The sequence below is a fragment of the Hydra viridissima genome, unplaced genomic scaffold (genome assembly GCF_058129835.1).
Source record: "Hydra viridissima isolate aposymbiotic clone 2 unplaced genomic scaffold, HvirCarnegie_v1 scaffold_8, whole genome shotgun sequence".
NCBI lineage: Eukaryota > Metazoa > Cnidaria > Hydrozoa > Anthoathecata > Hydridae > Hydra > Hydra viridissima.
Genome location: NW_028324307.1, coordinates 11,681,683 through 11,696,571, shown reverse-complemented (window position 1 = coordinate 11,696,571; position 14,889 = coordinate 11,681,683). Strand labels below are relative to the sequence as shown.

Below are 14,889 nucleotides of genomic sequence, written 5' to 3'. Positions count from 1 at the left end.
AATCTAATAGGCTCTCTGGCTCACTTCCCTAATCTTCTTGAACCTAATGAATGTTTAGCTCACCCTTGCTCATCAGATTTGAAAGGCTAACTTGAACCTGTGACTTATTTTCAGCCAACATAAAGTGTGAAAATATGTGAAACTGCAAAATCAAATAGATTTTTTGGGCTCACTATTTGGTAACTAAACTTTGAATCTATTACTTTGTATAAAAGGGATTTTCCCTGGGATTTTTGTGCCTTGGTGTTGTTTTCTTGCAGCGAATGCAACGTTTCAGTTCTACATTTTCTCTTCTCCTAAAATAACTCTCTCTTTACAAACAGTTTTCTTTCAATTTATACTATACAAAGAACCTCAAATACGCTCATAAAACGAACCGCTTAAACTATATTTACAACATATCAAAGAAACTACGTCAATCAAATCCGCCGTAAATACTTTCTTCACGCAATTCAATTACAATTGGTTGAGTATAAGATCTTGAATTTATCTATTTTTCTTTTGCTCTTTTCAAGCCTTCATGGATCTGCTTGCTGGAATAAAGTTAATGCTTTAACTTGGTCTTGCATGATTTGAACAGGCTTTGTTTGATTTTGTACATTATCTGCCCCATGCAGAGAAACTATTATTTGGTCATATTTTTATTTCAGCCAGTTGGAGTGGATAGTTATCAATTTAATTTTAAATCATAGCTTAACATTTTGAGAATAAGTGGTTGACCCATGATGTTTGAGCACAATATTTTCTATAACTATGTCCCTTTCACTGAAAGTCCTTGGATTGCAACAGCCTATGTTAGCACATTGTTTGACCTATAAAGTTGAAATGATTTCTTAAGTCAGCTTATCAATCTGACATGACAAAATTAGGCAAGGTGAAAAAATAAACGGCAATAATTTGGTTTGTTTTTCTCTTTTGCTTCAGTTTTTTAGTAATTATTGACTGAAAAGGATTATGAAGCCATAGAATAACTTTAAAACTTACTTATACTTATTTATTAAAAAAGGATGGCCCAAGAAGAGGAAAGGGAATCGATTCAAGGAAAGGAAGGCGAGAAACTCCTGGTCAGCGCAATGAAAGGCTGTTGAGAGAAAGGGAACAGCGAGCGCAACAGAGAAAACTTCAAACTGCGGCTGCAAGAAAGGCATTACTTGCACAGCGCAGGGCAAGAGAGCTTGAGGTAAGATTGTCTCAGACTGAAATTGAAAGAGAGGCTTCAAATAATGTGCGCAGAGAAAGACGTCTTCAATTAACTCAATCCCAAACTGAGAAAGAAAGATTATCCTCCAAAGCACAGCGCAGAGCAAGAGAGCTTGAAATTTGAGTGTTCAGACTGAAATTGAAAGAGAGGCCTCAAATAATGTGCGTAGAGAAAGAGAGATAGAGATGAGACAATTGCAGACTCTTGATGAAAGAGAAACTTTTCTCGCTGAACAGAGGCAAAGAATAGAGCAGTTCAGATCATCAACCAGGGCCAGACGGTCTGTTGAAATTGATGGCTTTATGTATGATCCTACAATTGATTATAGCACATTTTCTTTGATCGGTAAAATGGATAAGATTTGTAAGTTCTGTAGAGCAAGAACGTTTAAGGGTGAGCGCCCTGGACTATGTTGCAACAGTGGGAAGGTGAAATTAGCTCCTTTGGCACCACCACCTCCTGAACGTTTACGTCTCACCCATGGTGAAACTCCCCAGTCGAGGAATTTTTCGAAAAACATGAGAAAATATAATTCTTGCTTTCAAATGACCTCATTTGGTGCGACAAAAAGTGCTGATCACTCTGGATTTCAGTCCACCTTTACAGTCCAGGGCCAAGTGTACCATCTGGCAGGGTCGCTTTTACCAATAGAGGGAAAGGCACCGCAATTCTTACAATTGTACTTTGTAGGAGATGCTGCCTGTCAGAGGTGTTCATATTTGTCAGGTACAAATCGTGAAATTGTTAAAAATCTGCAACGAATGCTTCACGAGTGCAATTCATTGGTGCATACTTTTGAGGTAGCTCTTTCTAGAATGCCTTCTGATGAGTATAAGGTTGTTATCAAGGCTGATAGGCGGCCCCCCGGTGAGCATGAGAGACGTTACAATGCTCCACAAGTTGATGAGGTTGCAGTTGTGATTTCTGGCCAAGAGACTGGAACACGTGACATTGTTATTCACAAAAGAAATGCGGGAGTCCAGCGTATCATTGAAACACATCGCTGGTATGATGCTTTGCAGTATCCTCTTCTATTTCCCTACGAAAAAGATGGATACAATTTTGCTCTCAGACAGGTAAATCCAATTAGTGGTGAAGCAACTTCTAAGAAAGTGTCTGCCATAGACTTCTATGCATATCGTTTGATGGTTCGAGATGAAGAGCAGAACTACCTGCTTAATTGTCGCAACCTGCTCCAGCAATTTGTGGTTGATATGTGTGCAAAAATACAGAGTGAGAGACTGTTATATATATGCATAAATCAAAAACAATTGAGGGCTGAAGACTATATACACCTTAGGGATGCTATTGCTTCGGATGGTAGTGTGACAAATGTGGGCTCTTTGGTCATTCTGCCATCTTCATTTACTGGCAGTCCTCGCCACATGCATGAGTACTCTCAGGATGCATTGACCTATGTGCGTGATTTTGGAAGGCCAGACTTATTTGTTACTTTCACGTGTAACCCAGCGTGGTTAGAAATTCGCGAGCTCTTGGCAAATGGTCAAGAGGCTAGCCACCGTCATGATTTGATTGCCAGAGTGTTTGAGCAGAAGCAAATAAAGTTTAGAGAGGCTTTTGAAAGACTGTGTTTGTTTGGAGAGGTTCAAGGATGGGTGAACACAATTGAGTGGCAAAAGCGTGGTCTCCCCCACTCTCACAATTTAGTTTGGCTAAAATCAAAAATTAACCCTTCTCAGATTGACAGTGTGATATCTGCAAAACTGCCTAACCCTGAAGTGGACCCAAATTTGTTTGCAATTATAACTAAGAATATGATTCATAGGCCCTGTTGCCGCCACAATCTCCAAGCCCCATGTATGCAGGATGGCAAGTGCACAAAAAAGTATCCACGTAACTTATTATGTGAGACTCAAATTGGTACAGATGGCTATCCATTGTATAGATGTCGTGCTCCATTAGATGGTGGCTTTACAGCCAAAGTAAGATTGCGGGGAAGCGTGGAAATGGAAGTTGACAACAGTTGGGTTGTTCCCTACTCCCCTGTGCTTTCTAAAATGTTTAATGCACACGTTAATGTTGAGTTTTGTAGTAGTGTAAAGTCTATCAAATATATCTGCAAGTATGTGAATAAAGGAAGTGACATGGCTGTTTTTGGCGTTGTTGGCTCAAGAGCCAATGACGAGGTGAGTAACTACGAATTTGGGAGATATTTGAGTAGCAATGAATCATTCTGGAGGATATTTGGTTACTCCATACATCATCGTTCTGTTACTGTGATGCACCTTCAAGTGCACCTGGAAAATGGCCAAAGGGTGTACTTCACGGAGCAGAATGCTGCCGAAATATCAGCTAATCCACGTGACACAACTCTGACGGCATTTTTCAAGCTTTGTACAGTTAATGAACTTGCAAGGAACTTGCTTTATGTGCAAGTTCCCAAGTATTTTACCTGGAATGCAAATAAAAAATGTTGGTCAAGGAGAAAAGCAGGCAAGAGTGTATGTGATGAACCCCAAAAACAGGTAATGGTATTTCTTGCGATTACTGCTACACAAGGTGCGAGGCCCAAGGTCTTTTGATGAGGTGAAAACTGTTGAAAATCGCGTGTGTGAAACCTTTTGTGAGGCATGTCAAATGTTGGGACTCCTGGAGGGGGACAACCATTGGGATGAGTGCTTGAATGAGGCTAAACAAATATCTTTACCCTCACAAATGCGAGACTTATTTGTAATTATAATTAGCACATGTGACCCTTCAAATCCGGTAGAATTGTGGAACAATTACAATGAAGCATTGAGTGAGGATATTCCTGCAAGGGTTAGGCGAGAAAATCCAAACCTTGAAAATGAATATTCTGAAGATGTATTTAATAAGGCCTTGATTTTGATCGAAGATAAATGTGAGTCCATGAATAACAGCACATTGCAGCAATTAGGCTTACCTTCTCCAGCCTGCAACCAAGGTGCTGTGCTTCACAGTGACTACCTTAGGGAAATTAATTACAATGCAGAAGATTTGCAAGCATATGTTGCTGAAAAAAGGCTTCTACTCAATCATGATCGAAGACACGCTTATGCATCAATAATGGATGCATTAGGAAATGAGGATGATCCATAATATTTCTACAGGCTCCAGGAGGTACAGGCAAGACATTCCTGACCAACCTAACATTGGCTGAAGTAAGATCTAGGGGAGAGATAGCTGTCGCTGTAGCTTCTTCTGGTATTGCTGCAACCTTGATGGATGGCGGAAGGACAGCACATTCTGCATTTAAACTTCCACTAGACAATCCTACTTGCAGTATATCAAGGAATAGCGGTAGGGGTCAAACCCTTTGAGATTGTAAGTTGATTGTTTGGGATGAGTGCACCATGGCACACCATAAATCTATCGAAGCCCTAAATACCACTCTAAAAGATCTCAGAAAAAATGACATACTTATGGGGGGCACTTTACTTCTACTCTGTGGGGATTTCCGGCAAACCTTACCAGTCATCCCAATGTCCACACCTGCAGATGAAGTCAATGCATCTCTGAAAATGTCACATTTGTGGAAACACGCAAGGACATTGACCCTGACTCAAAACATGCGAGTGAGCTTGGGAAGTGACAGTAATCTTGACAATTTTCTAAATGTTCTTTTGGAAATTGGTGATGGCAGGTTTCCTCAAAATGTCAACAATGAAATTCAATTGATTCATGAGCTGTGCAATTTGGTACAGTCAGTTGAGGGCCTTATCAATATTGTGTATCCAAGTGTGGAAATGAACTATCAAAACTTAAGTTGGTTGACATAAAGAGCAATTCTTGCTGCCAAAAATGATGATGTTCATGATATAAATACTAAGATTTTATCGATGTTGCCAGGTGAACCCAACTTATATGAGTCAATTGATGCTGTTGTTGAGGAATCTGATGCAGTTCATTTTCCTGTTGAGGTGTTAAATGCCCAAAATCCTCTTGGTATGCCACCTCACTCACATTATTTAAAGGTAGGATCACCTATTATACTGTTGAGAAATTTGAACCCTCCCAAACTGTTCAATGGAACTAGACTGTGTGTGAAAAGAATGCTACTCAGCACCATTGAGGCAACAATTCTGACTGGAAAGGACGCTGGTGAAAGCGTTATTCCCAGGATTCCCTGAGTAGCTTCCAATTTTGAATTCCCATTCAAAAGACTTCAGTTCCCTCTTAGACTAGCATTTTCCATAACAGTCAACAAGTCTCAGGGACAATCCATCAAATACTGTGGTGTTGATTTAAGGTATCCATGTTTTTCATATGGTCAATTTTATGTTGCCTGCTGTAGAGTTGGCTCTTCTAGGAATCTTTTTATTTTGGCCCCTGAAGGATTTTCAAAAAATATTGTTTACAGACAAGTTCTGGATTAAATCTCATTTCATAATTTTTAAATGAACACTGATATTTCCATGTCTATGTAAGTTTCTCTAGCTAGGTTTCTCAACAGCCTTTCATTTCAAAGACCAGGAGTTTTGCAAGACAGGTATGTAAAAACTAACAGGAAATTTTTCATTTCTTTTTAGGTTTCTCTTTCTGTGTCTAAGTCCTTGACTGTAAGTCTTGAGACAAAAAGACTGGTCTGTATGTGGAAGTGCCTCCACGTGGAACAGACTGGAAACCACTTATGTGGGCTAAACTTCCACACTTTGAATTATTCCCCCCTTTATCTGATTTGGTCAATGGTATTCTGCACAACATAGTTGACTCAGGATCAGAAAAAAAAACTGCAGAATACTGCTTCAAAATCATCAATGAAGCTATAGTTAGTATAAAAAATGATTATAATAAGTTTTTATTTGCTGTCTGCACTGACAAAGAAGGTAAGATGAAGAAAATTAAAGAGCTGAGCAAACAAGAGTATCCTGATATGTTGTAATGCACACTATATGAATTTGTTACAGAAAGACATTTGCAATTCTTTTTCAACAATTCTAAAACAGGTTGTGGAAGTTCAGAAATATTTTAGAAATGTGCATATGGCCCATGGTTTGTTAAAGGAAAAAGGTGGATGCATGCCTAAGCTGCCAAATGAAACATGCTGGAACTCTTAAGTTGCCTGCATTGAGACATACCAGAAAAATTATAACTTCTACGTGGAGATCTATGGAGAGAAGATGGAAGATTTTCCAGCCAATATTGGAAGAATAATTGAGAATATAGCCATCAAACGTGAGGCAAGTAGTCTTCTTAGTGAAATGAAAAAATTGGGGTTCGCCTTATACAAGATGCAGAGTGATTCTTGTCATCTCCCTGACGCAGTTCATATCTGGTATTCATTGATAATAGATGAAGAGCTATCCATATACAATAATGCAATAAAGAAGAGATTTGAAGATGCTGTACAACCCTTCATATTTTGGCCTATATAACTGACCATCGCTATGTAGATGATTACAAAAGCTTCATTGATAATGATAATGAAAACATTGCAGAACAATATTTAGAGGACAGGAACCCTGATTTCTTGGGTTTACTATACAAGTTTAACTTGAAGGATAAAGAGCTGTTCCCCAAGCAAATGTTCTCAGAATCACTGAAGGTTATCTCTCCATCAGAATGATGGAACATCATGAAAGGAAAGGTTACTAGATCTCAAATCATGGATAAAGAGGTTTCTGCCAATTTCTGCAGCTTTCTAGCTTCTCTACACTCCTGTCCTGCTAGCTCAGCCTCAATTGAGAGATGGTTTTAAACCTTTGGATTTGTCTGGTCGAAGATCATGAATCGTCTTAGTGCAGATAAGGCAATGAAACTTGTGAAGATTTGCAAATAATTTTACAATAGCTCAGCAGCTGACGGCAGTTCCTGTGATGATATCGAATCTGATCAGTAAGTAGGTAAGTTGTAGGAAAAATCGTTTTTAACTTCAGAATAACCATCTAAATTCTGAAAAAAATTCTATTTCTATTATTTAAGTGTAATTTATATTTGTTTTAGTTTATTCTTGATGTTCCCAGAGGAAGTGTTTAACTGGAAATCTGTCAAAAACATCTAAAAAGCTGACAAGAATTGAAAAATATTGTAATAATCAATTAAAGTAAAATTATGTAAAGAGAATTTTATTTACAGTTCTTCAATTTATTAAATTTTCCTTGTAAAACCTCTTTTCCATAAATAAATATAACTATTACCATGTGTTTTTAATTATTATTTTGAAAAAATTAAATCTATAAAAATAGTTTGAAGGTATTATGTCTTTCATTTTCTAAGCAAAAAAAGCTATTTTTTAAAAAACCCAAAAAAAACCAAAAAAACCCAATAAAACCCAAAAAAACCCAGTAGGCTGGGTTTTTTTAAAAAAACCCGGGTTTTTTTTTAACCCTGTATGGAACCCATATTTTAGCCTTATTCTTTTGTCTAAATAATGACTTGCTTGCGCGAGTTAAAAGTACCACTTTGTTTGTAAAGTGCTTATGAGAAGTTTGTTAAAAGTTATGAATTTTTTTTAGGCATTCTTTAATTTTAGGCTCGTAGCTATCTTTTGGTAATAATAAAATATTATTTAAGTTCAAAATGTGCAAAAATAGCGTTTTAAGTACTTCATTTTTATGTAATTTTTTTAAACAATGCACTTATTGTGTAGGTATTCACCTAGATACACCTTAGATTTTTTTTTTTATGGAATGGATCATGATTATAGATAGTTAAACTTTTTTTTTTTTTGCACATTTTGAGCGTTTTTTTGTGTAATAGAGGCAAATGTGTCAATTACATCAATATAAACCACGTAACGAAACCAGGGGCCTATCCTATAAAGCCGAAAAATGCGTAAATTACGCAAAAAAAGCAGCTTTTTTCTTACGCAAAAAAAGTTTCCGTGAGCTGCAATCCTAAAAACAAAATTACGCAGAATTTTTGAGTAAATTACTTAAAATTTCTCACGCAAATAAATCTGCTGCAAATTCTAACTTTGGTGTAATAATGCAAAATTTTAATCAAAGAATGATTTTTTAAAGTGATGTTTTCAAAGGTTCGTGATTTTTTCTTTAAACCACAGATGTCTACTTTTGTAAACAAGAAGTTTTTGTCTACGAAAAACGTACAGTTACATAATTTCACTGAATATTAAGTGTTTCAACAATATTTTTGACATTTTTCTAAAAGTAAGCATTGGGTGAGAAACATTAACTTTAAAATATTTAAAAATCCATTAACTTGAAGTAGAAACATTTATTAAAATAGTAAGTTAATAGTAGAGCAAACTCACGATTGATTGCAATATAAGACATGAAAGGCCTAACAACAGGCGCCCGTTACTCTACAAAACAAAGGGTTAAAAGCTGTTGTATTTACAAAAATAAATCAAATATTACAAAGACTTTTTTTGTTTTCTGTATGGAAATTTAGATTGTGATGTAATAAGTAGGGAAATAGCATTTACTGGAAAAATAGTTTTATTGCTTCATTTTAGATAACTTAAGCAATTTAATAATCTTACTAATATTAGTTACAATCTTTCAAATTTAAAAATAAATTGCATTACTTCCAAATTGGAAAAAAACAGCAAAAATAAAATTGATACTATCATAAGTATAGAATAAACCATGTTTCAACCTGGCATTTAAAAAAATCAAATTTTTAAAGTTTGTCATTTAGCAAAAGCACAGTCTCATCCACTAATGGTGGATATTTGATAAACTAGCAAATTTTAATGCAAACACACTAAATTTTATCTATGTTTATATGTACTTACCTGATTAAATCTTCATCATTGTAACAGATCTGAAATTTCTGTAAAGTTCAATAAATATTTAACATTCTAAAAATGGCAGCTTATTCATCAGATGAAGACTTAGAAATGGGAATGTTTGAGGATTTAGGATTACAAGAGCGACAGCCTCATTAGTTCAATGAAAGAAAATTTGATGAAAATATTGACGACAAGACTTTTCGTGAACGTTACAGAGTTCCTCGACAAGTTGTAAATTTACTGGTGGAAGAACTGAATGATCATTTAAAGCCTAAAACTGGTCGAAACAAGAGCCTGTCAGCCAGAGATCAAATCAAAGTTTTTCTACATTTTTTTGGGACCAATGCATTCTATCATGTTGTCCGAGATTGTCACAAGATTAGTACTGACACTGTATTTAGGTAAAATGTATTTTACAGTTATTTTTATATACTAAAATTTATGTAATAAAATTATGTTTAAAAATTCAATTTTTAAAAAGACATTTTGGTTTGATATTATTGATTTTGTATAATAACTTTTATAGAGTGGTAAGACTTACTGGCAGCCATCATGATGGCTTGATAAGATAATAACTCATTAACAAGCCAATATTTACTTGGTAAAATCTGTGCAGACAATTTTTTTATCAACTTATAATTGAACCATGTATCAAGTGTAATTTTTGATAAACTTTTTCTGATATACAAATAATTTCATCTTTTCCAGGATTGTGCACAAGGTTAGTGATGCAATCTTTAACTTGAGAGAAAAATACATTAATTGGCCTGAAAATTTTTCTGGACTTGCACAGAAATTTTTTGAGATTGCAAGGATGCCAAGTGTGTGTGTTTGTGTTGATGGCACTCATGTGCTGGTAAATCCTACAAGTGCTGATGAAGCCTCTTTTGTGAACATGCACCATACGCACAGCCTAAATGTCATGGCAGTTTGTAGACCAGAACTTCAGTTCTTTTTTGTTTCATCCAAGGCACCAGAACGTTGGCATGATTCAAGAGTAAGTATGGGTCTATTTACATGGATGTAGCGTTGCCTACTTGCTTTAAGTTGTAATATCCTGCATTTTGAAAGTCAAAAAATTTCTTTAATTTGTTAAATCAGAATAAATTTGTTTTGGCAAAAAATGACACATAAACTTAATCTAATCTTACCTTGTAGCAAAGTATGTTTTTATAAGTTATAAAATAATTTTGAATGCTCATATCTCTGACGATTTTGCAGCTACAGAGGTCCAACTTACCATTTTGGAAAGTTTAAAGCTTGCTGATTCCAAATGTCTGGCATGATATAGGTTCTGCCTTCCTTTTGGAGTGATGGCGCCAAATGTATCTCCAAAATATAGGCCCAATTTAAACCATGTCTGACATATTTGAAGGCTTTAAGTTTTCCAAAATGGTATGTTGGACCGCAAAATTCGCAAAGCTATGAGCTTTGAAGTTGACAAGATCTTTTTTGATTTGACATTTAGACAAATTTTATTAATCTGTATTTCATTTGTTCAGTTTCATTTATTTTGTTCCGCTTCATTTAAAGGAAGAAACAAAATATAAAAAATAGAAAATGTTAGTTTTTGTTGACTTTGTTGAAAATATTAAAACATTTTTAAATGAAATGATTTTAATTCAAAATTTGAAATAGTTCAGCTCCAATAGGCATCCATCTTTCTACAAAAGATTGGGTTGAAAACTAGAGTGTAATAACTTTTTTTATTCATCTTTAAAAATACGTCAGCTTTCAATCCCTTTGTTTTGTAGAGTGACTGATACTTATTAAAGTACATAGATATATGAAATCCGAAACTCTTCAGTAAACCTATATTTTGAGAAATTGGGTATCCAGTTGTTTTATAACTCTGTTTTACTCCAATACAGCCATTAAAAGTGTTTTACAATTTTTACACCATTTAGCATAATGAAAGTGGTTGTTACTAAGGATCCCAATACAAACTTGGTGAGGTTTTAGTCAAGGTTTCACTTTAGGGTTGACATAAATTTAATTTTTTTTTTCAAATAATAATATAAGTTGTTCCAATTTTCTACAGAGTAATTTACAGGAATATTTGAAGTAATGTTAATGTTTTAGGTACTTCGAGAATCCACACTTTGGAAGGTCTTTGAATCTGGTGAGTGGCCTTTCCCAGATTGTGTGATTTTAGGGGACAGTGCCTATCCTAATACTGATTGGCTAGTTTCTCCTTTATCTGGTGCAGTAAATGGACCTCAATCAAGATATAACCAAGCTCACATTTCCACAAGAAATTGTATTGAACGAGCATTTGGAGTTGTTAAGCAACGTTTCTATGCATTGAGCACTGGATTTCGTGTTAAAAATATGGACTTTGCTGCAAAACTTGTTCAGTGTGCATTTGTTGCAGTTAATGATTGAGAAAAACAAGAATTAAAAGAGGAATAAAATAAGTATTCAATGACAATTATTTGAACTTCAATGAGATCATAATTGAACAAAATTAACTTGAACAAAATTACATTCAAACTTATAGTGTAAAAATTCTCAAAATGAAGCGAACCGTTAGCATACTGCCCCCTCCTCCTCCTCCTCCTCCTCCTCCTCCTCCTCCTTGAGGCAAAAATTTGTAAATGATCAAGATTGTAAGAACCCTTAAACGTTTTTTTAGGATGTTTAACATGAGGTGCATTCATATAAACAAAATGGTCAGAAAAGGTAAGTGCCATTTTACTTCTGTTCAAAAAAAAAATTTTATTTTATCTCATTACGATAAAAAAAACTAATGAGCAAATTTGTCATCGATCGAAATTTGTTTGTCATCTTCATGGATAAAATTTAGTTTTAATCAATAAAAATTGAGCATTATAAATCACTGAGTACACGAACTTTTCTAGCTCTAAATGTAAGAAATGCAGACCCATTTTTTGGTACACAACGTTAGCAAAGAATATAATATATATATAATATAAACATAAAACCTCTGCTTTCGTACGAAAATCTCTAAAACAATGATATGAAATTTGTTTACAAAACAGATTAAAAAAACACTTTTCTCCGAGGTATATTTCTTCACTGTGAGCCATAGAGATCGCCAGGTTTTATGTCGTGTCACTCAGCCAAAGCCTATTTTTTTAGTTTAGTATTAGTTTATATTGATCATTAAAAATGTTTTTTAAATCAAAATCGCGTGTTAACATGGTAAAAATGATAATTAAAAGCCTTGAATAAATGCTTAAAAAAGTTACTAAAAAATTTAAAAAAAGTTTACAATAACTTTTTCTATAGATTGCATTTTAAGTTACATTTTTCTCAAAATTACATATTTTTTATAAAACCATGTCATTTGAAACAAGACACCCGTGTTATATTTTGGATTTAATTAATGTTTTTAATCATTAGCTTGCAGCAGCCATTTTCATTTATTTAATTTTATTTAATAAACAAAAATGGCTGTTGCTAGCTCATCGACTGCTGTCTTTGAACGAAATGACTTTTGCTGCTGTAAATTCAACAATAGAAGATCTGATGAAGCTGTATATATATCCTTGGTATTCCCTTGAAATTTGTAATTACCCAACTGTAGTTTGCTCTAGTTGTAGAAGAAACCTTTACTAGATGAAGTCGGGAAATACACCCAGAGGCTTGTGGAGAGAGAGAGTATCAAAGATAATTCTCATATTTAAAAAATAAAAATATTTTTTAAACTCATTAATTTTTTAAAATGTTATTATAAAGTAAGCCTATTAATCTCTAAAAAGTTTCATGTTTTATTTAAAAAACCATACTACTATTTATATTAAATCATTCATTGTAATGAAGCATTTATCTTTATATAACTATGTATTTAAATACCACTTTTAAAGGTTGAGTGGAAAATGCTGACCAGGAATTCAGCTTCAATGCTCCAAAGTAGTGAAACAGAACCAATCATATCTTCTTCACCAGATAACTTAAAGCTCTGTGGAAAATGTTTCTCAATGTTATCACCTGGACACACCTTCAACTGTTCTTCTTCAGTTGCTGTAACAAACTTGATCTCTCTTGCCAAGAGTTTGGGAAGCATTCAAGCTGAACAAGTTGCTTCAGGCTTATTAAAAGTTAAGATGAAAGCTGACTGCATTCCAAAAGGAGCAACTTTTTCTTTATCAACTCGTGGAAACCCATTGGTTGTAACTGTTGGATGTCCTGCCAACAAGGCAAATCGAAGAATAGTAAAACAAGTATCTTTACAGGTTATAAAAGAACTTCAAGTAATATTGGAACTTTCTATTAACGACACCGAACAGTTAATATCTTCTCTTCGGAAAGGATTAGGGAATAAGACTGCTGTAGAACCTAATATTTTTGGCAAATTGAATGATCTTGAGAAATCCATATCACATCTTTTTAATGTAGAAAAGGTAATTTATTAGTGTTAATCACAAAAGTGCACTTTCAGAATGTTCTAACATTTTGTATGAATATGTTTTATATGTAAAGAGAAAGAGATCCTCCACCATGAACTTGTGATGGCTACACATACAAATATTGTAACTATATAATGTGTAACCATTATAAGTTAAATAATTTTTTTTGTAAAGTTAAGTGCAGCTAACATTAAATTGACTTATATATAAATTAGAAATTATTGTTATCTTTTTTGTGTTTTATACATTTAATTCTTTTGTGTTAAAGCTTTAATCCCTAAATTTTCCCAATCTGGAGATGCTTCAACGATTCGTTGAATGTGAAGGCTTATTTTTTAGTGTATAAATAAATAATAACATTATTTAAATATTTTTACAGATAGGTTTCCAAGACAGTGAAGATGAAAATGTTTTAAAGGATCTTGTGTATGTTCAACAGACATCTTTCATACTGGATTTGATAAATCAACGTGCTCTAGACCTTCATTCAGCATTTGTACGAATTTCTATGGATGGTGGAGGATCTTTTTTGAAAGTTATAATTAATGTCTTTGATGCAAATGAAAGAACAAAGTATGCAATTTACATAAATAGTGGTGTTCAGCGATGTCTAATTCTTGCAATAGTTGAAGATATTTCTGATACAAACCATAACTTAAGAATAAAATTAGAAAAACTCAACTTGCAAGATGTCAAGTTTTTTTGCAGCATTTGATTTAAAGTGTGCCAATGCTGTGTTTGGTCTGTCAGGCCATGCAGGAAAAAGAGCTTGCCTGAGGTGTGAAGGGTTGAGAAATGAAGAATGTGGAAAGCTAAGAACTCTTGGGAGTCTAGATTATTGGTTTGAAAAATATGTTGTCGAAAATAACTCCAAGAAATCTAACATGCAACATTATATGAATGTCATATATCCAAGGATTCTCTACAAAGAGCAGAATCCAGATACTCTAATCCAGCATTTAGTACCACCTCCTGAATTGCATCTTTTGATTGGAGTTGTATCTACTTTAGGATGTCTGCTTACGGGTACCTGGCATGAATTTAATGACTGGCTGAAAACTAAAAATGTTCTTCAGAGAGGGTACCAAGGTAGAGGTTGGGATGGAAATAATTCCAACAAGATCTTGAAAAACCTGGATGAACTTGATAAAGTTGTTACATCTCAGGTTCCTCAACTTAGATTTATAGTTCAGTGCATGAAAGACTTTCAAAAAGTAAAGGATTCTTGTTTTGGTCGAACTCTTGAGTCAGATTATAAGTTAGCATTTGCTCATTTAAAAAACTTCTTCCTATCTACCCAAGATCTTCCACACGTTCTACGGAAAAAAGTTTCAGTAAGTTGGAAATTTTACATTTTGCTGTGTCATGTTCAGCCCTTTGTTGAATACCATAACTGTGGCCTATCCAAGTTTGCTGAACAGTGTGGAGAAGCTATTCATTCTAAATTTAAGCCTACATGGAGTAAATTTAAACGTAAAGAAGAGCATACTCGACATGGAGAGCAACTACTATCCTCTGTAGTTGATTTTAATGGAAGAAGAATTTAACATTAACTTTGATATGCAGCCCTAGAAACAAAAAAAAGTCAGCAAGTCCAGGATAGTGACTATAATCCTGTCAAAACGGCTATTTTCATA

At 34.4% G+C, this 14,889-nt stretch overlaps 2 protein-coding genes and 2 pseudogenes across 2 annotated transcripts; all 4 read left to right on the top strand.

Annotated features, from left to right (window-relative positions):
• Window positions 1–1,386: 1,386 nt before the first annotated feature.
• Window positions 1,387–3,744, top strand: LOC149885116 (uncharacterized). The gene has a single exon (XM_090094629.1). It carries the CDS (start codon window positions 1,387–1,389, stop codon window positions 3,742–3,744), a length of 2,358 nt encoding a protein of 785 aa, XP_089950755.1.
• A 792-nt stretch (window positions 3,745–4,536) lies between these two features.
• On the top strand, window positions 4,537–4,962 carry LOC149885115 (uncharacterized). Its single transcript, XM_090094628.1, has one exon. The coding sequence runs from the start codon at window positions 4,537–4,539 to the stop codon at window positions 4,960–4,962; it is 426 nt and encodes a 141-aa protein (XP_089950754.1).
• Window positions 4,963–6,014: 1,052 nt separating this feature from the next.
• LOC149885114 (uncharacterized) lies at window positions 6,015–7,022 on the top strand (annotated as a pseudogene).
• A 5,270-nt stretch (window positions 7,023–12,292) lies between these two features.
• Window positions 12,293–14,816, top strand: LOC149885113 (uncharacterized; annotated as a pseudogene).
• Window positions 14,817–14,889: the final 73 nt, after the last annotated feature.